We start from the raw sequence: 23,487 nt of genomic DNA, 5'->3' as shown, positions 1-23,487 counted from the left end.
TCACACCTTCCAGCTTCATGCCGTCTCCAAGATCCAACTCAACATTTCCTCCATCTGCAGCTCCCTCTGTGCACACCTTACATTTGAATGTAGCTGCCACACTGGTTAATGACCCTCTCAGACCACTACATTTTTGATGAACCCACTCAGCGCACATTGTACACTGAATGGAGTTCACTCCGACACCCTTCCTACACACAGCACAGGGCCACTTCCCAGTTCTTTCCACCTCACCACATGTTTTACCACTTGCCATCACCTTCGTCTTTCCGATATTCACCTTCAGACCTTTTGTCTCCATACATTCCTTCCACGTGTTCATCTTTTCCTTCAGTCCATCCATACTTTCCGCAATCAACACCAGATCATCTGCATACAACAACTCCCACGGTAAACCATCCTTTACGTTCTGAGCCAGCACCTCCATCACAGCTACAAATAGTAGTGGACTTAGTACCGACCCCTGATGCACTCCCACCTTCACCTCAAACTAACCACTGTTCCCGTCCTTCGTCCTTACAGCTGTGCGCGCTCTTTTGTACATTGCCATCACTACTCTGATCAACCATTCCTCCACTCCTAACTTCCTCAATGCCCATGTCAATACTTTGCGTGGAACCCGATCGAATGCTTTCTCCAGATCAACAAACCCAAGAAACAACTTCTTCCTCTTCTCCATGTACTTCTCCTGCAACTGCCTCACAATGAAAAGCGCGTCTGTCGTTCCTCTTCCTGGCATGAATCCAAACTGCATTTCGTCGATCTTCACTTTCTTCCTTATCCTCCTCTCCAACACCCTTTCCAATACCTTCATTCCATGCTCCAATAACTTTATAGCTCGGTACGAGCCACACTCCAGAGGGTCACCTTTCCCCTTGTATAGAGGGACGAGGGTACTCAGTTCCCAATCCACTGGAATGCGGCCTTCTTTCACCACCAGATTACAGATCTCTGCCATTCTCTTCACACCCCAACTTCCTGCTGCCTTCAACATATCTCCCACAACTCCCGTCGGCCCTCCCGCTTTTCTACTCTTCATTGCTTTTATCGCTTCCTCAACTTCCTTCTCGGTTATCTTCTCTGCCGGTCTTAAAACTGGGTTACTCTCTATGTTGCCATCCCATTCATTCTCTGTATTCAACAGCATTTCCATATATCTTTTCCATCTTCCTTTAATTCCATCTGGGTCGACAACGATTTGTCCCACTTCATCCTTCAAGCAACTCACCCCCATCACATCACACCTCTCTTTCGCTATCTGCTTTGCAATCCTGAATACTGCTTTCTGACCCTCTTCCGAATCCAAGCGTTCTCCGAACATTTTCCTACATGCCTCCTGCGCCTTTGCTACCTCTTTCTTTGCAGCCTTCCTGGCTCCCGGTCCCGGTCGGTCGATCGCTGAATTAACGCCAGGGGGGTTGACTCAGCCTGTCATCCTTCCGAGGTCGGCAAATTGAGTACCAGCTTGCTGGGATGAATGATCACGGTGTGTACCCCGATTTAGAATAGGTACACCGTATCCCTGCGCATCGTAAGAGGCGACCAAGGGTTGGCGTCAGGAAGGGCATCCGGCCATAAAAACATTGCCTCAAACAGGGAACCATGATTGTCATGGGACCCGCAAGGCTAACACCCGCTCTAGCGGGGAAAATGGCCTTAAAACGATCATTCATTCATTCATTCATTCATTCATACACACCCAACCTCTCCACCAAGTTTCGCCAAATCCATCCATAACTTTTTGAATATTCTGCTCACAGACAAAGATATAGACAGACAAAAGCGTGAACACATCTCTGTCCACCTTCAGTGGCAGATGTAATCATTTCAACAGATCAGAAAATGTCCTTGCAGACACATGTTCAGCATCCAAAGTTGGTTCAGATGAATAAAAGCCAATTAATATTTGAAGGTGCAATTCTACACGGCCATTTATCAAAGTGCAATGTCATTTCCAATATCAGTCAACACAAAACCAATTTTCACATTCAATATTACCAGAACTAGCTGTCTCCTGTTTGAAGTTCAACATCAGTGGAGCCTCAGGGAAACACTGGCGCAGTCAGTTATAGACTAAAATTCATGGCTCATGTTCAATGGGCCGAGCAGTTAATTGGGAGAACAAAAATGTTGAAATGACGGGGAAGAAAGTATGACAGGAGATAAGCAAGGAGGGTAAGACAGTTGGAAATGAGGATGAGAAAGGGGAAAATTGGCTGCGAAGACACTGAGTGAATGGAATTGGAGGGAGTTAATGGGGCATAAAGGAGGAAATAGTGGTGGGATGGGAGGGTGGAGGAGTAGGGTGGGAGTTTGGAGGGGTAAATTCCACCACTTTTGCATATGTAACATGCAGATGGCCCTTGGCAAAGTATTTATTGAAATAAACTCCATGCCAATGACGACTCTCACTCAAAGTGGTAGCTGTAGCCAATAATTCTCACTTGGTGACCTCCAAAAAGGAAGTTGTTTTCCTGTGTGATGAAGGTTAAGCTTTACGTAGGGGTTTCAGAGTAGCCTCAGAGTTGTAGTGCCAGAGGTAGTTTTTAATAGATAAAATAGACTCCTAAAGGCATCAGCACAAATATTGCACAAATCAACTGCTTCAGATGCACGTCCTTGATGCCACTGAGACACAAGAACACCGATGTGACCACTTGTTCAACTAGAATAGCACTCAGTAGAGAGCACACCTACGCCAGGCTGAACAGTTTGTTTTGTATCCCAATGATAGGCCGGATCTGGATTCGGACCTGAACCAAAATCTAATCTGCTTGTTCTTGTCACCTCACCAGCTCGTTCGTCCACCAAGTTTAGTCATAACTCGTCCATAACTTTTTTAAATATCGTATTATACATCGCTGTTCGCCCGATCTCTCAATGGTGAAGAATCACTTAAAAATTAAATAATTATCGTATCCGAATCCATATTCAGATCGTCACCAAAATTGAATCGATTCGTCTTTGTCACACACCCAACCGGTCCACCAAGTTTCGTCCAAATCCATCCATAACTTTTTGAGATATCCTGCTATGTATCGTTTTTTGCCCTATCGCCCAATGGTGAAGAATCACTTAAAAATTTCTAGTAGCCGAATTCGGATCCGGATCATCACCAAAATCTAATGGTTTCGTGCTTGTCACATACACTACATATCTGCCAAATTTCGTTCGAATCCGTCCACAACGTTTTGAGGTATCTTGTTCACAGACAGACAGACAGACAAACAGAGACAGACCAACAGACAGAGGTGAAAACATAACCTCCATCCACCTTTGGTGGCGGAGGTAATTAACCACCTCCTCTCAGACACAAAAAATACCTCACCATCACCTGCAAATAACTTAATGCAACACCATGTTCTCAAACGTGCCACCTTAACCCTCAACCACAACATCTCGGAAAGAAATATTTTACAATTACATCAGCTTTGCAACACCAGAACAATAAAATACTCAACGAATCACACACCATGATCGATCCATCCAAACAAACAAACCCTTCCGTGCTCCTCCAGAGTAACACAGGCCAGACTAGTGACTTCCTTTTTAGTTATTGCAATAATAAACCCCTCTCCCCCCCCCCCCCCCCCAACAAATGTGCTTATTAACTTGGCATAAGAATATTTAATATTTCACCCATATTCTCAACTTACAGATGCATTATTTTTTGATGCAAGGCCAATCAATTGAAAACTCTCGGAGATTAACACACATTTGTAGAACATTTTGCGAACTTGAGTGCAATAATGACTGTGAAGCTGCACAGAATCGGGCAGGATGGGAACAAGAGCCATTGCGAGTCAGGTTTACCTGTTAAGGGCAAATGCGTAATGGAACTTGATGTTGTTTTGATCAGAAAGGTCACACGTGGGCAGCATTTCAAGGGTCTCGACCAACTTGACCATCGCGTCATAATCCTGCCAAGGTCATACGGAAAAACATCAGCACATGCAATTTTCCAACTCCAAAGCCAGGGCGACATAGTGCGAGCAAGACCTGGACATCGCGGTAGGAAAGCAGAAGGTTCACTACGATGTCGGGACTGAGGAGCTCGGTGGTATCTAGGCGCTGGCGGATCCGGACGAGTTCTTTGGCAAGAAGCTTTCCCTGAAGATCTCGTCGTGCTCGTCGAATTTCTGCCAGCACGGTCGCCTTGCACCGTGCACTACCGGAGGCAAAGTGGGGGTGTGGGTTAGACTGCATGGAAAAGATTGCACTTTACTAGTTAAATTACTTGATGTAAATCAACTTAAAAAGAAAAATAACATCAAGGACAGCTATTTTGTTTATTTATGAAAGAGTTGTGACAGATATCTGGAGCTTTTTAACCAAGAATCATGCAAAATGTCCAGAGAAACACCGATCAGCATTTGTTAACGATGGTAAATGTTTGGAGAGTCTGAACTGAACTAACTGCCTCACTTTCCAAAACCGACCAGGACTGGCAACCAACCCCAAGTGGCTTATCACAATGTTAGCACTTTAACATTCCTATTCACAATAAAGACGACTTTGACATGTTGGTTCGTGTTTATTTTCGGTCACATCGCATTTGATTGCGTCACCATCGGCTAAGACCAGGTGATGATGTGTCCCATCTTTATCTAACCCAGGATGGGATATCTCAAAACGTTGTGGACAAATTGAACAAAATTGGTGGATCCGTTGGGTGTGTGACACGGACTAAATGATTAGATTTTGCTGAAGATCTGAATATGGATTCGGAAACGAGAATTATTTAATTATCAAGTAATTATTTACCATTGAGAGATCGGGCGAAAAGCGATATGTCACATGATATTTTAAAAAGCCGTGAAAGAGGTACGCCTAAACTTGGGGGATACGTTGGTTATGTGAAAAGAACAAGCTGATTAGATTTTGGTTCAGGTCCGAATCCAGATCCGGCTTATCATTGGGATACAAAACAAACTGTTCGGCCTGGTGGAGGTGTGCGCTCTACCGAGTGCCATTTTAGTTACCCTGTACTCGCGAAGCGAAAAGCATGGTTAGACATTCGGTTGCGTCGTACATGTGCCGAGTCTGCATTTTTAAAATTCATTTTCTCGGCAAGCGTTGGTCCGATTGACACTAAATTTTACCATAGGAGTGCCTCCGCCTGTAGATTTTTTTATTCATAATAATTATGACGTCATAGGCCACGTGGTATGGACGCCATCTTGGAAAAACGTTACACCTCTATATCTCCCAAACCGCTCAATGGAAAAAATGGAAACATGGCTCATTGTCAAGTACTTCCCATGGGGAATAAGATATGTTGATGATGATGTCATCGGTGTCTGAATTACGACGTCATAATTCGAGAAGTACAACGGTAGATCTGATCAGTATGAAAAAAAAAAAATTCCTCTGCAACTGTTAGTCCGATTGGAACGAAACTTTCAGAATATGAGTGGCTCCTCATGCGGAATTTTTTAAATGATAATTATGACGTCATAGGTCATGCGGTACAGGCGCTATCTTGGAAAAATCGAAAAAAAAAGTTGCACCTCTGTATCTCCGAAATCGCTCCATGGAAAGAAATTCAAACATGGTTCATTGTCAACTAAACCCCATGGCCAATAAGATATGTTAATGATGATGTCATCGGTGCCATAATTATGACGTCATAATTTGACAGGGACAACGTTTAGTCTGATCAGTTTGAAATTTATTGAGCATGATCCATGCAACAATTATATTAGAGAATATAAATTTATGATGTCATCGCTCACGTGGTCTGGCAGCCATATTGGATGAAAAAAAAGAAACGTTCAAAAACAGAAGAGTTGGCTCACACCAAGTTGACTGCGCAGGGTAATAAGTATTCGATGAATACCATCTTTTTTTAAGTGATTCTTCACCATTGAGAGATGTGGTGAAAAAACAAAACAATATATAGCATGATATCTCAAAACGTTGTGGACGGATTCGGACAAAACTTGGTGGACAAGTTGGGTGCGTGACAAGGACGAACCAATACGATTTTGGTGAACATCCAAATGTGGATCCGAATTTGGATCCGATATTTTTATAGTGATTCTTCACCATTGAGTAAAAAAAAAAAAAAAAAAAACACATTTAGAGGCCATTTTTCCCCGCAAAGCGGGGGTTGGCCTTTTTCGGGGACCGTGGTTGTTGTTGTTTTTTGGTCCCCTTTTTGAAGCAATGTTTTACGGCCGGATGCCCTTCCTGCCGCCAACCCTTTTTGTCGCCTTTTACGACAAGCAGGGAATTACCAGTGAACTGGTACTCAATTAGCCGACCTCGGAAGGATGACAGGCTGAGTCAACCCCCCTGGCGTTAATTCAGCGATGGACCGGGATTCGAACCCAGGATCCTGGGATCCTAAGCTGGCACCCTAGCCGCTAGCCCAACACCAGGGATGTTGATGGGGCCAAATGCGGTACATAGCATGGCATTTCAAAAAGTTGTGGACGACTTATGACAAAACTTTATGGACAAGTTGGGTAGATGACAAGAACAAGCCAATTAGATGATTTTGGTTCAGATCCATATCCAGATCTGGCCTATCAGTGGAATACGAAACGTAAACTGTTCAGCTTGGCAGAGATATGCTCTCTCCCAAGTGCCGTTGTAGTTATATCGTTATTTTCGTCATTCAAAGGAGAACATGGAGCACACACAGTAAGTGGAGCACACACAGTAAGTGGAGCATGCACAGTAAGTCTTGCAGCCCTTTCAGTGGAAAAGATAATCTTGGCACTTTTTTCTTACATACCATGTGTGGCTATTTTATAAATAGATGAAAGGCAGCGATGAATGACGTGAGGTCCTCTAGCTGAATTGTAACCGATACTGTTCATGCGGCACCAACGCCCCCATCCCACCCCCTCCACCACCTCCCTCGCTGACCTTGACTCCCCAGTCTTCCCTTTTTACTCCTCAATGGGCTCCTGTTATAACTTATAAAGTACCTTGAGGCCGAAGGCGATGCGAGATAACTTTTTAATATCATACTGATCATGACACGTGTTACCAAATTTAATGGCAGATTAAATCTGAAAGGAAATTTTACGTTCCATCGCTGTTGAAATTTAAATAGTTTGCAGATGTCAGTAAAAAGTGAGGCAGTGAGAGCAGATTGCGGTTGGCTTGCTTTAATTAACTATCAAACGTGAAGTCATAAAGAGAGATGCATAAAGAGAGACCAGAGGGTGAGCCACAAAGCAAAACGAGAGTTTATCACAAATGGTGAGGGATTATGAAGTATGGGCCACAGATACCAGAGATCAGCGGTATAACCTACCTTGACGTTACTTGGATGTGCTGCAGCATTTCCACAAGTCGTTCTACAAGCAAAGGGCCATTGGGCTGGCCAACCGGAGTTTCTATTGCCGATGATGCAACAGGTTGTCTTCGAAGCCCAGACTGCCACTCGCACAAGATGGCCTGGCCGCATGGTGCCACACAGTAGGTCAGGAATGTGTACACCGAACCGCATGAGGCCTGCGGAACAACGGGCACAACAAGATCAACTAAACTGAAGATCCTTCACAAGTCCTAAAGCATATTATCCTTTATAACTCTCAAGAGGCCTCATTGCTAGCAACATCCCCTATTACTTTGTTATTTTGTCATTTTGTATGGTAATGGAATCAAACATGGCACCACTCCTGCAGAAAGGAGCATTGACTTTAATAGACATTGCGACTGTGCAGCTGCCAGTCACAGAAACATTATTTATTTATGCCTACAATATCTGTTAATCAAATACTTTCGTCTTTTTTTTTTTTTTTTTTTTTTTGTATACCGAATCGAGGCTCGTGAAAGAGCTAACATTTACTTCACAAACAAATCAACCAGACAAACAAAATATATAAAAAGAGGGAGTGGAAAACAAGATGGGGAGAGAAGGGGAAGCACACAAACACAACATTTGAGAGCAGGGAGATGTGTGGAAGGGAGAGGGCTTGGGGGGAGGAGGCGTGGGAAGGGGGGGGGGGGGGGGAGGGAGAAGTATAAAACACAAGGACACCAAGACTTCCAGGACAGAAGTTGGTATTTCAAAAAAGTGGAATTGGGGTGAAATTAGCGGGGGTAGAAAAGATCAAGGTTTTGGATGGGGGAAGATAAGAGATGGTGGTGAACAGCTGTTTTAAAGACCTGGAGGGTGGAGTGGGATTGAAGAGAGTGAGGGAGTTTGTTCCAGAGGCGGGAGAAAAGAGGAATGAAGGAGTGAAGGTGAGCAGAGAGTCTTGATTTTGGCAGTTTGACCATAAGAGGGTTGCAGGCAGATCTTGTGCGACCTGTAGGAATATTTGCGGGACAGAGCCCAGAGAGAGCTGGGGGGGGCAAGGCCAGAGAGGAGTCGGTAGAAGACGGAAAGACCACCAACCTGCCTGCGGTGAGTGAGTGAGAGGCCCTTGGAGTTAGCTTCATCGCAGGAGATTCCAGTCTTCAGTGTATTACGTAGGTAGACGGTCGGGGATGAAGTAATGAATGAATGAATGAATGATCGTTTTAAGGCCATTTTCCCCACTAGAGCGGGGTTAGCCTTGCGGGCCCCATGACAATCATGGTTCCCTTTTTGAGGCAATGTTTTTATGGCCGGATGCCCTTCCTGACGCCAACCCTTGGTCGCCTCTTACGATGCGCAGGGATACAGTGTACCTATTCTAAACCGGGGTGCACACCGGGATCATTCATCCCAGCAAGCTGGTACTCAATTTGCCGACCTCGGAAGGATGACAGGCTGAGTCAACCCCCCTGGTGTTAATTCAGCGATCGATCGGGATTCGAACCCAGGATCCGAGGATCCCAAGCCGGCACCCTAACCGCTAAGCCAACACCAGTATATATATATACATATATATATATATATACTGAACATCAAAATAAACTTATCACTTTAATTTTTTGAACGGTGGGGGACGAAGTAAAGAACAAAATAAATAAATAATGTCAGTGAAGCAGGTGCACAAAATTACAAATGAAAGTACCTCCTCCTTTGTGGTTATGCATGTTGGCAGTTAATGACCACTGTTGTCCTTTACCGCAAACACCAGAAACCATTCACGTACGTCCAGGCCAACAAGCACGTCTCCTCACCGTGATTTTATATTTTGCTCGCATTACCTTTTACCCCACATAACCCTGATCCCTCCCTCCACACTATTTTCATTTCACTTTCCCAGCACGGCATCAAGTCAAACTTACCTCATGGCAGACACACCTAGATCATAAGTACTTTGTACTGGCTGGGCAGTCGGCCAATGAACACTGTGAGGAAACCATCGTCCTTCCGCTGTTGCTGCTGTTTTTGTTGTTTTTATTGTTATTGAGGAACAGCCAAAGCTAAAGGACAGGAACGATGCAAAACATCATGAAAACATGGTAACTGAAGCCCATGCAGCTTTAGGGTTTCCCTTCGGCTTCCCAGTTCAATAAACATATCAAGTTAGCACTATCTAACATAACCTAATTATAATCTAACTGAGGGGCCACTCAGAGGCCTCACGGCGATGACAAGTCCGTACAGGCCCAAAACAACTTCAGAGTAGAAGAAGGGGGTTCTTATAGGATAAAAGGCAGACAGCTGTAAACCCAAGCCCGATAGGACTTTCAAATACAGTATACGGTATACACCATTCTCTATTGCCTATTTCTCATGGGGTATATCCGCCACGATGGCCATCCTTCGAGGGCATTGCGCCGTGCAATCCAATTACAGATGCTCCTTGTATCAAAAGTCATTTTTCGGTTTGGTGAATTAAAAAAATAAAAATATATATATACACAAAGTCGAGGCTCATGGAAGAGCTAGAACACTGAAAGCAACACAGCAAAAGGAACAGTAGAAATAGGGTGGGGAGAGGTAACAACAACATCAGGGTTGAAGAAGAAAATAGAAAGGTTTGGACAAATAAGGGATGTGAGGGGAAATCAGGGGTAGGGGTGGACAAAATGGATACGGAAGGAAACTCTCAGGTAGGACAAACTGGAAATGTGAAAGAAGGTTTGGAGGTGGGGAGGCAGCAGGGGTTAACGGGGGTAGAAAAGATCATGTTTTTGGATAGTGTATGATGTGAGATGGTGGTAAACAGCTGTCTTGAATACCTGGAGGGAGGAATGAGATCGAAGAGAATGTGGAAGTTGATTCTACAGGTGGGGAAAAAGAGGAACGAATGAGTGGAGGCGAGCAGCGATTCTGGTTTTTGGGAGCTTCAGCAAAAGGAAGTTGATGGTGGACCGTGTGCACCCTGCAGAAACAATGCACGGAAAGAACAGAGGGTCCAATACCAAGACCAGAGGTGGTAGGAGACACAGAGACCACCGACCTGGCTGCAATAAGGAAGTAATTCATTGGAGCAGATTCTAATAATGTTGAAGATCCTCATCTCTCACATTCCCTTCCAGATAACTAATAATACATATTACAGGGGGAGCCCATTTCCTGACTCCACAACCTTCCGCGCCCCCTCATTCCCAGTCCTGTACCAACAAAACTCAACAGAGATGTCAGTCCATCCTATGCAATTTCCAACGTGTGTCACAAATGTTTCCCAGAAATGGGTGAGTTTCCTGATACCGTTGGAATGCAAGTCATGTTTTTGGCTCTAGACTTGAAAAATGAGGGTGGTGGATGGGGAGGGGGGACGGATAAGGGCGAGGGGGTACTGTTGACGCAGTCCCTGTACAAACAAGAAAAGCCTTTTTGTTCAACTTCCTTTAATTCCACCTGTGTTAATGACAGTGATAGGAAGAAAAAGCAGAAAAAGTGCATTTTAAAACCTGACAAATACAACCTGACAATGACGGTATCCATCATCACTATCTTCAGCAGATCAGTTACCCTTTTCAACCAAAGAGGGAAACAGGAGAAAGGCAACATTGAATGCAGTGCAACAGCAACAAACTATAGAGTGTGAAGGTTAACAAATATAAGTGAAGTCATTAAAAGTCATTAAGAGTTACAGCATTTTCGCAATCAATGCTGAAAAGTGGATGAAATCAACGAGACGTTAATGGAGGTATGCCAACCGCTGTGGGAAGAAAGGAGAAGCTGACGTTTCGAGCATTAACCCTTCATCAGAGCAACAAATGGAGGGTTAACAAATACTCCAATCAAAGGTTAATGCCCGAAATGTCAGCTTCTCCTTGCTCGCTTAGTCATTTCGAGTTGCATAATTTAAAATACCTTTACTTTGTAGGTCTTCCCAATTGCACGACAGCAGCAAGATTTATAGATACGATCGGTTTATTTGATAAAGACTCCATGAATTTCCTGCACGATTGTTGGTAGCTGGTCTATTCATATTGCAAAATTACAGTTAATGAGTTTATTGTGAATCAGATTACCAATGTTTTTTCCAAATACCTACTCTAGTGGTCATGTGTTGATCATGTATGCAATGGTATTTGCTGGTAGAATAGCCTAGAGGCGTGTGCACTTGCTAGGTGTCTAGCCTGGGTTTTGAATCTAGACCCATCGATAAACTACCGTCCTGGTGTATCTCGAGCAGGGTGAGGCATCAATGTGTGTTTTGTACCTTGGTTGGATGTTAAAAAGGTGGACCTGCCCCCCCCCCCCTCTTTGTCAATTTGTTTGGAAATAAAACTGCAACACTGTCTGTGACACTTGAAGGAGAGGCAAATCGCAAAGTCCTGCCCTCACTTACAGAGGGCACTGTATCAACAACACCGCCTCACCCTCAGCCAATGATGCTACCCACAGCCATGTGATGCATACAAAGTAATAATAATAATCACCGATTGCTTTTTTGAGCTATATCAAGTTTTAATGTTTTAAGCTTTAAGTGAAAACAAACAAGACTCAGTGGTGTAATTAGTGCAGGCTTTGAGTAATGGCCTCCTCCTCCTGTGTTGAAGTTCCGTTTATACTGACAGTGTGGCATAAAATAGTGGAAACAAAGTTCCAATGTTGTTGATTGTATGGGGGTAAAGGGTCTCTTATTACTTGCAAAAATCAAAGATTTTTCAAGTACAATACTGCATATTGGTTGGTCACATGTTATTCTGTCTGTCTGTCTTTGTCTGTCTGTATTAGTCTAGTTGCCGCCCTTATACTGTATGTCCTTTGAGACCCTGCAATGTTAACTACTGCGAACTTTTTTCACGGAAATGTGTTCTATGTAGTTAGGAGAGTCAAATTAGCTTGGTTGCTGCTTGTGCAACGTTGAGCATTTCTCAGAATTCAAGATGGCGGCCGCCGCTATCTTGGATGTTGGCCAATTTTCAACTTTTGATCTCGATGACCTAGACATAGAGGGTCGTGTAATACCTCTTTCTAGGGGTTTTAGAGTACGGGAGTCCATTTCTGGAGTTATTTTTTGGATACAGGGTCAATGTCAAGGTCAAAATGAAGGACAAAGGTCAAACTAAGAAACTTTAATGTATTGTTATTGTTCATAAGACATGACGACGGAACCAGAGTCATGTGACGCACAGTACCATGACCTCTATAGAGACATTGAGCACAGTATTACCAGCCATCAGCGGTCACAATCCTCTACTACTCTTCATCATCATCATCATCTACACCTAGCTCCCCTTCGTCGTCTTCGATGTCCATCTGCTTGCTGGTGAAACGACTACAGCAGGCGACTCCTCCCTTGCACTTGCAGTAGTCCGTGCATGAAAGGCCTGCGCTGTTGCAGCTGCAGCGTGCACAGCTGCATGCCCTGCCCTCTGCGGTGCAGCTGCAGCTCACTACATCCAGGAGCGCTTGGGGAGCAACTGGCGCTGTTGAGACGGCAGGTGTGATGGTGGAGCCTTCGATGCTCCAGCCGAAGTTGGCAATATCTCGAGCTTCTTCGGGTGGGTCACGTTGGTCCGCTGCCTTCCACAGTAGCATCTGAAGGTGAGCTCGGAACCTGACTATAGCGACATAACGACATAACGGTGGGACCTCGGCAATGGCCACACAATAATCATGTTATGTAGTGGCTTGTCAAGTATTCCTTGGTCTCACTAATGGCGGATGTACACAAGAAGCAAGTTATTGGGAGCAGAAACCGAAGTAATATCTGTAGAAAAGAGAAAGAGAGCCAACTTTGCGGCATAGTTCGAGTGGGTCAAGTTTTGAGGTCAGATTGGGAGAGTTGATAAGTCGGATTACCTTGGATTCAATTCTGTCCAGTAAATATGTGGGGTTAGAACCTCCCAGATGTGAGAGCAGCAGTCTATACAAGGACGAATCAATCCTTTATATAGTTGAAACAACAGTTGAGAGAAGAATCTTCGACATCTGAACAGGACTCCTAGTTTCTTCGAGGCAGACTTTGCTATTTTTGTGTAATGTGTGGATTCCAGGATAAATTCCATGTTAGGGTAATACCTAGTAGGTTTTTTGAATTACATGGTGTAATTGTGGAGCTTTCAAAGGAGATTGGAGAGATGAGAGAGTATTAGAGAGAGAGAGAGAGAGATTGGAGGAGTTTGAGTTTTAGAAGCATTAAACTTAACCTGATTACATTTGTCCCACAGGGAAATCTTGTCCAAGTCCGAATTTAAAGTGGTGGATGTGATCAAACAAGATGTAGATCGAATAAGGAAAGATGGGGCAGATGGGAAAAACATGGAGGAATGTAATGTCGAGTCACAGCATACAAGTCACAGCATACAAGTGCATTTGGTTATTTGTAGAAGAAAGAAGGTCATTGATAAAAACGAAAGAAGAGTGTTGGAGACAGGACAGAACCCTGAGGGACACTGCTGTTGATAGGAAAGGGGGAAGATGTTGAACCAGCACCAATTATGGAGATAAGAGTGTTGGAGACAGGACCGAATTGTCAAGTATTCATTTACGGTCAGAGAGACAGTCAGAGAGAAAGCTTGACATGAGAGAGCAGAGTGAAGAAGGAAAGACGGAAGAGGGAAGCTTGGATATCAGACACCGATCCCAAACTCTGTAAAAGACTTTTGAGATATCAAGGACTACAACAAAGACAAAGGAATCCCAAAAGTCTCTCAGAGAAGAGGCCCAGACATTAATAATGTAAGAAACGATATCACCGGTACATATTGCCTTGTGAAAGTCATATTGATGGTCAAATAAAAAACTGTGATATTCAAGATGCTTGAGGAAATGGGAATTGAGAAGACATTCAAAGACTGTTCTCCTCACCCTCTCTTTTGCTCAAGGTCATCTGCCATATGCTTGGAAATCAGGCAACATTACCACTTTACACAAAAAGGTGCAAAAACAGATCCTTGCAACTACAGACCAATCGGCCTGCTCCCAATCATCAGCAAGGTCATCGCTTCTGATATTAAATCCTTCCTCCTCTCCAATGGCTTGAACCCAGATCATCAATTTGGATTCAGACCATGCCACTCTGCTCTGGACATGCTGCTTCTGCTGTCTCAACAATGGATGGAGGTCTTCAATGCCAAACAGGAAATTTGACGTATCACGTGCCGTATCAACATTACGTATCAACATTGTCTCTCCAAAACAACAACTATGTCTCTCCGAAAATACCGTCTGGACAACCCTCCCATCTAATTTCTCAACAATCCTCTTGAAGAAGTTCTGTCACCCAAGCTTTTGGGTCTCACTAGCTGCCATGATCTTTCCTGGGAAAACCACATTTCCAAGCTGGCCTCAAAAGCCAGTCTCCACATGACGGAGGAGGCCCAGTTGAAGTCCCTCCATGGCACTACTGAGCTTCTCTCCACACACAACGCTTTTATCCGCACCTTGATGGAATACTGCTCTCCCCACTGGCTGGTGCTCCTGCCTCACATCTAGGTCAGCTTCACGCTGTTGAATCCAAAGCTTTCAGAATCATTGGAATCTCCCGTGATGAATGTTTCTGAGGGCCTTTCACTCGCTCACCGCAGGCAGGTTGGTGTTCGTTCCGTCTTCTACCGACTCCTATCCGGCCTTGCTCCCCCAGCTCTATCTGTGCTCGGTTCTCCAAATATTCCTGCAGGTTGCACAAGATCTGCCAGCAACCCTCTTCTGGTTAAACTGCCTAAATCAAGACTCTCTGCTCACCTTCACTCCTTCATTCCTCTTTTTCCTGCCTCTGGGACAAGCTCCCTCACTCTCTTCAATTCCACTCCTCCCTCCGGGTCTTTAAAACACCTGCTCACCACCATCTCTTATTTTCCCCAATCCAAAACCGTGATCTTTTCTACACCCGTTAATCCATCCCAAATCCACCATCAAATTCCGTTTTCTTTCCTGAAAGACCTTGCTCACCAAACAGTCCATCTTGTTTATCCGGTGTACCCCACCCCAACCCTCTCCCTTCTTCAGATCTCCCGATGTCCCTGTGCTCCACTGTTGTTGTGCTTCCCTCTCTCTCCCCCTCTTGTTTCCCTCCTGCTCCCGGTCTTTATTATATGTATTATTTTATTATTATTTTTGCTTTATTTGCTTTTGCTTTATTATTTGTCTAATTGCCTGTCATTTTTTTATTTTGATACTATTTGTTCAATAGTATTGGGAATACCTCACTGAAGTATGAAATGCCGACTACCCTTACTCCGGCAGTTTCAGCAGTCTGGAGAAAGACGAATATAATGGTATAATATATATATAATATAAATATAATATAATAGAATAATAATGTGAATAATGTGAATGTCTATAATAGTCTACCTACGTTACCTCGTCTCTATAGAGGTCATGGTACTGTGCGTCACATGTCTCTGGTTCCGTCGTCATGTCTTATGAACAATAACAATACATTAAAGTTTCTTAGTTTTACCTTTGACCTTCATTTTGACCTTGACATTGACGCCGTATCCAAAAAATAACTCCAGAAATGGACTCCCCGTACTCTAAAACCCCTAGAAAGAGGTATTACACGACCCTCTAGGTCAGGGGTCGGCAACCTTAGGCACGCGCACGCGTGCCACCATTGGCACGCGGCAGCATAATCATTGGCACACTGGCGAAAGCAGTGCCCTCTCCGCTGCATGCCAAATCTCCTCCTGAACAGCCATTGGCTGTTGCGCGTGTTGCACTATAACAGTATTCCGGTGTGATAGTGCAAGGTGATGAGGTAGATGGATCAGAGCAGAGTCACCATTCCAATTCCAAATTCTTTTACTGGAATAATAATCAAAGGTGCACAACATGAGATGCCGGCCTGGCACATTCAAACACAATATTCACGGCAACCGGATGTGCTGTAAGAACAGTGGTGTTGTTCACAGCAGATGGTCCAAGGCTGCATCTCCACTCATTATTATTATTCGGACTGGTTTCTGAGTTTTAATATTAATCTCATCATTATTCTGAATTGTATAATAATCGCAGATATAAAACAGGAGATACAGGCTTGGAGCCTTCCGGTTCCGATATGCCGTTAGTTCGTGGCAACCTGAGGTGGTGTAAGAGCGATTGTGTTGTTAACACCCGGTGGTCAGCGGCTGCATCTCCGCTCTTTGTTATCATTCAGGCTGCCTTCTGCGTTTTAATATTAATCTCCTCATTATTTTGAGTTTTTTTATGGGGTGGTAGTAATGAAAATGGGGGTAGTAGTTTTTCTCGTAACACGCGGCCTGTCTTATTTAGTTTGATTGACGGTACAGCCTCCCGCTCACATTTCCCACAGGAATTGCAGTGAAGCGGTTCAGGTTCGGTCGATGATGGCAACCCCGCTAGCTAAGAAAGCTGAAGTAAAGGTTCGGGCATTCCAGCCCTCATGGACAGAAGTGGGGTTTTGTTTTTCAGAAGGACCGTGCTGTGTGTACTTTATGTTTTGAAAATGTTTGTCGAACGTCGAGTGTTATGCGCCATTTTGAGACAAAGCACGAGAAAACTTTCAAAGATCAGGCAGACAAGGCAGAATCCATCAAACGTGCCATGTCCAGGTATAGGAAGCAAGCCAACACCCTCAAAATCTTTGCTATTGCTAAAAACCATGCGACTGAAGCAAGCTATCGCATTGCTCGTTGCATTGTGAAACGCGGAAAGCCATTCACGGATGGCGAATATATTAAGGAGGCTTTTTTCTGTAGCTCAGAGGTTCTGTTTGAAGGCTTACCAAACAAAGAGACAATCAAATCAAGAATAAAAGATATTCCCATGCCAGCTAGAAGTGTTGAGCGACGCATCGAAGAAATGGCAGAAAATGTCAGCGTGCACCAAATAGCTGGGTTAAAAGATGCTGTGGTATTTAGCATTGCACTTGACGAGAGCGTGGACGTGAATGACATACCACGTTTGGCAGTCATGGCAAGATACTGTGATTCGACTGTAAGAGAGGAACTCTGCTGCTTAAAGCCAATGTCGGACACAACAAAAGGTGAAGACATAGCCAAGGTGTTTATGGAACATTTTGAGGAGCGATGGATTGACATCAGGAAGATTTTTGAAGTGACAACAGATGGCGCCCCCGCCATGGTCGGGAAACAGAGGGGAGCTGTCAGATTAATTGAGGAAAAAGTCGGTCACACCATCATGAAACTCCACTGCATAATACACCGAAAAACTCTGTGCAAAGATGTCAAATTCAGATCTTAATAAGGTTATGGCTATGGTAGTAAAGGTTATTAACTTCATAGTCAAGCGATCTGCTCTGACACACCGACAGTTCCAGTCCCTGCTCGAGGAAATGAACTGCACATACAAAGATATCCCTCTCCACTTAGCGGTTAGGTGGCTAGGCTGCGGAAAAGTTTTGGAGTGGTTTGTCAGCTGCTTTGATGCCATCAAGGCCTTCCTGGCTGAAAAGGACCGAAACTACCCAGACCTTGAGGACGAGAAGTGGGTTGTGAAACTTATGTTTCTCACGGATATTACGGGACACCTCAACGAGCTCAATCTCCGACTGCAAGGTGCAGGGCAAACTGTTTTGGACATGTTTGACACATGGACGGCTTTTGTCGGCAAGCTAGCAATCTTTTCAAGCGATGTTGCTACCTCCACTTTCCGCTACTTCAGACACGTAAGAGAGCTGTCCTTGCAGCACAGCATCAGCACCGCTGAAATATGCAAATACATGAGCGAGCTTGAGTCGGAGTTCACAACACGATTTTGGGACTTTCAGAAGTATGGACCCATGTTCTCTTTCTTGATCAAGCCAGACAGCTTTGATGGACACGAATTGGATTTATCTCTGATAGACTGGTTGGATACACAGGACATGGAAATGCAGCTGATTGAGCCGAAGAGTTCAACACTGTGGGTGACTAAGTTTGCAGCGCTACGGAAACGACTAGAAACCACGGCAGTGCAAGATCACGGAACCTGCATCTTCACCTGCTGGACATCCGTGCCAAAGAAGTTCAGCTGTCTCCGGAACGTTGCACTGGCTTTGCTGTCAGTCTTCGGGTCAACGTACCTCTGTGAGCAGATATTCTCACACATGAAGAACGTGCTCAGCCCCTCCCGCAGTCGTTTGACAACCAACCACTCCAAAGCATGTGTGCAACTTAAAGTGACTAACTACAACCCCCAGATAATGGCGCTCAGCAAAGGAAAGCAGGGCCAGGGATCACACTGACTGGTAGGCATCTGTTTATTTGTAGTACACATGGATTTGCATATGTAGCTGTTTGTCCATCTCTTTTTTCAAACTCAGATGTGGATGTTTTCATGAGGATGGCAGCATTCTTGTATAGTACTGGTATTTCTGTTTGATACACTCTATTCTCCCTTTTTGACATTTGTTCCCAATGCAATACTTTGTAAATGAGTTACTGAAAGCAGTGTTTTGAAATGGGGTCCGTGCATATAATTTGTAACCTCATGGGGGACAAATTTTACAATGATAAAATGATCATTACAATGTCCTGATTATGAGAGATAAATGTTTCTTTAAAATGTTGTTGCCATGCATGTAGCCTATGTGGATGGAATAAAATTCCATGTCTGTTGGAAATATTTTTTTGATGTGGTGTCATAATTAAACTTAATGTTAAACTTAATGTTGATATGGCACACAAATTAACAAGAACATTTCAAACTGGCACTTCATGTCAAAAAGGTTGCCGACCCCTGCTCTAGGTCATCGAAATCAAAAGTTGAAAATTGGCCAACATCCAAGATAGCGGCGGCCGCCATCTTGAATTCTGAGAAATGCTCAACGTTGCACAAGCAGCAACCAAGCTAAGTTAACTATTCTAACTATATAGAACACATTTCCGTGAAAAAAGTTCGCAGTGGTCAACATTGCAGAGTCAACATTTTGGCAACCTGACTATATGTCAATCTCCTACAGGTCACAATTTTTAACCGAACATCACAAAACTTCACCGAACAGTAGAGTTGGTCATAAGCAAGAAATCTATCGATTTTGAGTTCAAAAGGTGAAAGGTCAACATAGGACAAAGGTCAACAACTTGGGTCATGTTTCTAAAATCCTCAATTTTCATCTGATGACTTGAAATTTGAAGAGGATTTGCATACTAGCTGCCTGAATTCAACCACCCATTAATTTTGAGCTCAACATAGGCCAAAAGGTCAACGTGGACCAAGTTTCTAAAATTGTCAATTTTAATCCGATTGACTTGGACATTGAAGATGGTTTGCAAATTTGGTCAATTAATTCAACCATCAATTATTTGTGAGGTCAACATAGGCCAAAGGGTCAACATAGGCCAAAAGGTCAAAAAATTCAAAGGCAATATTCCTAAAATCCTCAATTTCTATCGATTGACTTGAAATTTGAAAACGATTTGCATATGAGGTCACTGAATTCAAGCACCAATTATTTTTGGGTCAACATAGGCCAAAGGTCAACAACTTCTAAGGTAAAATTTCAAAAATCCTCAATTTCTATCCAATTGACTCGAGATTTGAAAAGAATTTGCATATCAGGTCACTGAATTCAACCACTAATTATTTATGAGGTCTAAAAGGGAAAGGGTCAACATAGGGAAAATTTCTGAAATCATCCATTTAAATCTGATTACCTTGAAATGTGAAGAGGATTTGTATATTTGGTCACTGAAGTCAGCCACCAATTATTTTTAAGGTCAAATTTTTATGTTTGATGGATTTTGCAAGTACAGGTATCGTGTTATGGACCTCTTTCTTCATACAATCATACAGAACCATCGACATACAATGTCTCGGTTAACCCGAGGATGCAAGGCTCGTTTTGGACCCGGCTGCCATTGAATTCCCATAGAAGCCCTCGAGCCATGCATCCTAGGGTCAACAATGAACTCTTTTTAAAATCTTGAGAAAGAAAGAAATAGAAAATACAGTATTCATCGAAATAAAACCATGAGGTAGTAAAAGAAAAATGAACACCAAGCTACTCGTAAGACGTATTAAAATGACATCTACGCTAAGAAAACACTAACACTATGGTGATGAAGCATGTGGAACAATACCTGCAGGGAGCTGGCCGTGTCCGGGTCCGTGCCTCCGTACAGCAGCGCCGTGCTGCGTGAGTTGAATGACTCCCGGACACCCACGTGGTAGAAAAGAGAGGGCTGTCTGTAACAATCTCCCACCTCCACCAGCGCCACATCTATATCACAGCATCATATGCACAGTGTTGGGCACAAACAAGCGGAATGTAGAGTGCACGAATCATTTTGGCAAGCTTACGCACATCTCTCACCATGCAGGGCACATGTAATTGATCGGTTGACGAACCTGCATAGTAGAATGAGTCCAACACCGCAGCCTCTCCGAAATCGAGGCTCCCGAAGGTGGCGTGTTCCAAGAGTGAATCAGTGGTCTCGCAGGCATCTTGTACGGCCCGGAGTACTGCCTCACCTTCGGCTCCTTCACGTCCCACGTATACAACTCGCACAGCACGAGATCCATTGGTGGGGCAGCACAAACGTGCCCCTGAGGCCGAATGCCCCGGTGGAACCACTCCTGATCCGTCAGCTGTACTTCCTGTGGATCCACCACCTGTACCTCCCATTGACCCACCAGCTGTACTTCCAGTAGATACACCACCTATACTTCCAGCGGACCCACCAAATGTACTTCCAGCAGGCCCACCAGCTATACTTCCACTTCCAGCGGGCCCACCACCTATACTTCCAGCGGGCCCACCAAATGTACTTACAGCAGGCCCACCAGCAACACCTCCTATAGGTCCACCCCCAGTAAAACCACCAGATTTAACTGCGGCTGGACCAAAAACTCTAACTGTAGGACCAGCAACTCTCACCAAAGCGGGTCTAACAACTCTCATTGAGGCGGGTCCAGCAACTCTTGCTGCGGTGGGTCCAGCAACTCTTGCCGCGGCGGGTCCAGCAACTCTCACCGTGGCAGGTCCAGCAACACTCACCACGGCAGATCCAGTAATTTTCTCCATGGTGGGCCCAGCAACTCTCACTGCAGCGGGTCCAGCAACTCTCACCGTGGCGGGTCCAGCAACTCCCATCGCAGCAGGTCCAAAAACTCTTATTGCTGTGGGTCCAACCGCTTCAGGTACCCTGGGTCCACCCGTGTCACCTCCCCCAGGTCCAACCGTCTCAGGTCCCCTGGGTCTACCCGCCTGAACTATAGCAGGTCCACCCGCCTCACCTCCCCTGGGTCCACCCACCTCACCTCCCCTGGGTCCACCCGCCTCACCTCCCCTGGGTCCACCCGCCTCACCTCCCCTGGGTCCACCCGCCTCACCTCCCCTGGGTCCACCCGCCTCACCTCCCCTGGGTCCACCCGCCTCACCTCTCAAGGGTCCACCCGCCTCACCTCTCAAGGGTCCACCCGCCTCACCTCCCCCGGGTCCACCCGCCTCACCTCTCAAGGGTCCACCCGCCTCACCTCCCCCGGGTCCACCCGCCTCACCTCTCAAGGGTCCACACACCTCGCTTCCCCGAGGTCCACCCGCCTCACCTCTCAAGGGTCTACCCGCCTCACCTCTCAAGGGTCCACCCGCCTCACCTCTCAAGAGTCCACCCGCCTCACCTCTCAAGGGTCCACCCGCCTCACCTCTCAAGGTTCCACCCGCCTCACCTCTCAAGGGTCCACCCGCCTCACCTCTCAAGGGTCCACCCGCCTCACCTCTCAAGGGTCCACCCGCCTCACCTCCCCCGGGTCTACCTGCCTCACCTCTCAAGGGTCCACCCGCCTCACCATCCCCGGGTCCCCCCGCCTCACCATCCCCGGGTCCCCCCGCCTCACCTCCCCCGGGTCCACCCGCCTCACCTCCCCCGGGTCCACCCGCCTCACCTCCCCCGGGTCCACCCGCCTCACCTCCCCCGGGTCCACCCGCCTCACCTCCCCCGGGTCCACCCGCCTCACCTCCCCCAGGTCCACCCGCCTCAACTCTGCTGGATCCACCCACCTCAACTCCGCAGGGCCCACATCCTGCAACCCACGCAGGTCCACCAACTGGAGTTTTACAAGCTTCAACCCAATTTGCTTCTCTCGCATCTTGTGTGCAATTCAATCCAGGATCTTTTCGTGATTCTCCTCTCATGGATCCACCACCACTGTTTGCTGCAGATTCTTCATCTCCTGTGGTATGTCCTCCACTTAACCCCGACTCCCAGCTCTTCACAGGAACCAAGAACGGGAACCCGTCCATCGCCACGTGCTGGCTTCAGCAGCATCTACACATACTCTGTGGAGTGCAGACAACCTGAAGCTTTCCCACAATCCGTACCTTCTCTTTTCCCTACTTTCTGCGACCCTTTCACTTCAAAGTTCTTTCGTCTTCCCGGCCGCGTTTGTGCTTTGAAGGTCTCAGTTTGTTGTAATGGTAAAAGCTTTCATTTAAGGTCACGTAGAACTCGTTACGAAGGAAGAGTAGCGATCACAAACGTGGTCACGGGAACCCCCACCCAGCAGGAAGAACCAGACAGGAATCTGAAACAGCCAAAGTGCATCCGTCTCGCTCGCTGCAAGGACAGAGCGAAGGGGCGTGGCACAGCGTGAGAGAAGTGAACCAAGGGGCGTGGCCCCGCATGATAGGTAGGAAAGAGCACGTGGTAAGATCGCGAGTTTGGAGGTGGGGCATGATGGGGAGACAACAATTCGTCATTATTTTTCATCATCGATATTTACGTTTCCGTATTTGGTCATGTTATTGCATTCTTCTTCGTCTCTCATTTTACACGAAAATGGAATTTAATCGGGCCATCGATTTATTACGTACGCAAACATACATGGAAACTTACATGAGCAACAATATTAATATATCCACTCGTACTGTATTTACTGATTCTAGCTAGTTAAAACCTAGTTAAACCCCGACTCCCAGGTTAACTTAAACTAGATTAACTAGTCGATGATATGGAGTGTGATATGATTTATTTCTAGCATGACGTTTGTCTGCAGTCGATATGCTTATGCGCAGGGAGTCGTAATTGATTGAGGATGCCGGGGATGACTCGCCGACTCCGTCCGTGGTTTCTACAGGGCGCACGCGCAGGTCCACCATCAACCCTCTTCTGGCGAAATTCCCAAAACCCGGAATCACGACTCAGCATCACCTCGCTCCACTCTTTAGATCCCCCTTTTCCCCCCGCCTGCAAAACCAACTTGCACATTATCTTGCATATCACTCTTCCCTCTTAAAGACAACTGTTCAGTCGTGCTCATCACCATCTCAGTTAATCCCTCTC

General features: G+C 45.4%; 1 protein-coding gene across 1 annotated transcript in view; it reads right to left on the bottom strand.

Moving 5' to 3' along the window:
- Positions 1-21,442, bottom strand: part of LOC137423621 (mitogen-activated protein kinase kinase kinase 15) — a 67,338-nt gene extending 45,896 nt beyond the window's left edge. The window contains exons 1-5 of the mRNA XM_068110973.2: positions 20,555-21,442; positions 20,287-20,426; positions 7,271-7,470; positions 4,000-4,168; positions 3,814-3,920 (exon numbers count right to left, since the gene is read on the bottom strand). Of these exons, the coding sequence (XP_067967074.2) occupies positions 3,814-3,920; positions 4,000-4,168; positions 7,271-7,470; positions 20,287-20,426; positions 20,555-21,299 (1,361 nt within the window). The 5' untranslated portion in view covers positions 21,300-21,442. The remainder of the gene's footprint in view (positions 1-3,813; positions 3,921-3,999; positions 4,169-7,270; positions 7,471-20,286; positions 20,427-20,554) is intronic.
- Between the last annotated feature and the right edge of the window lie 2,045 nt (positions 21,443-23,487).

Source organism: Myxine glutinosa, chromosome 3 (genome assembly GCF_964187855.1).
Source record: "Myxine glutinosa chromosome 3, kmMyxGlut1.1, whole genome shotgun sequence".
NCBI lineage: Eukaryota > Metazoa > Chordata > Myxini > Myxiniformes > Myxinidae > Myxine > Myxine glutinosa.
Note: the sequence above shows the minus strand (reverse complement) of the source record. Positions and strands in the feature narration are given on the sequence as shown.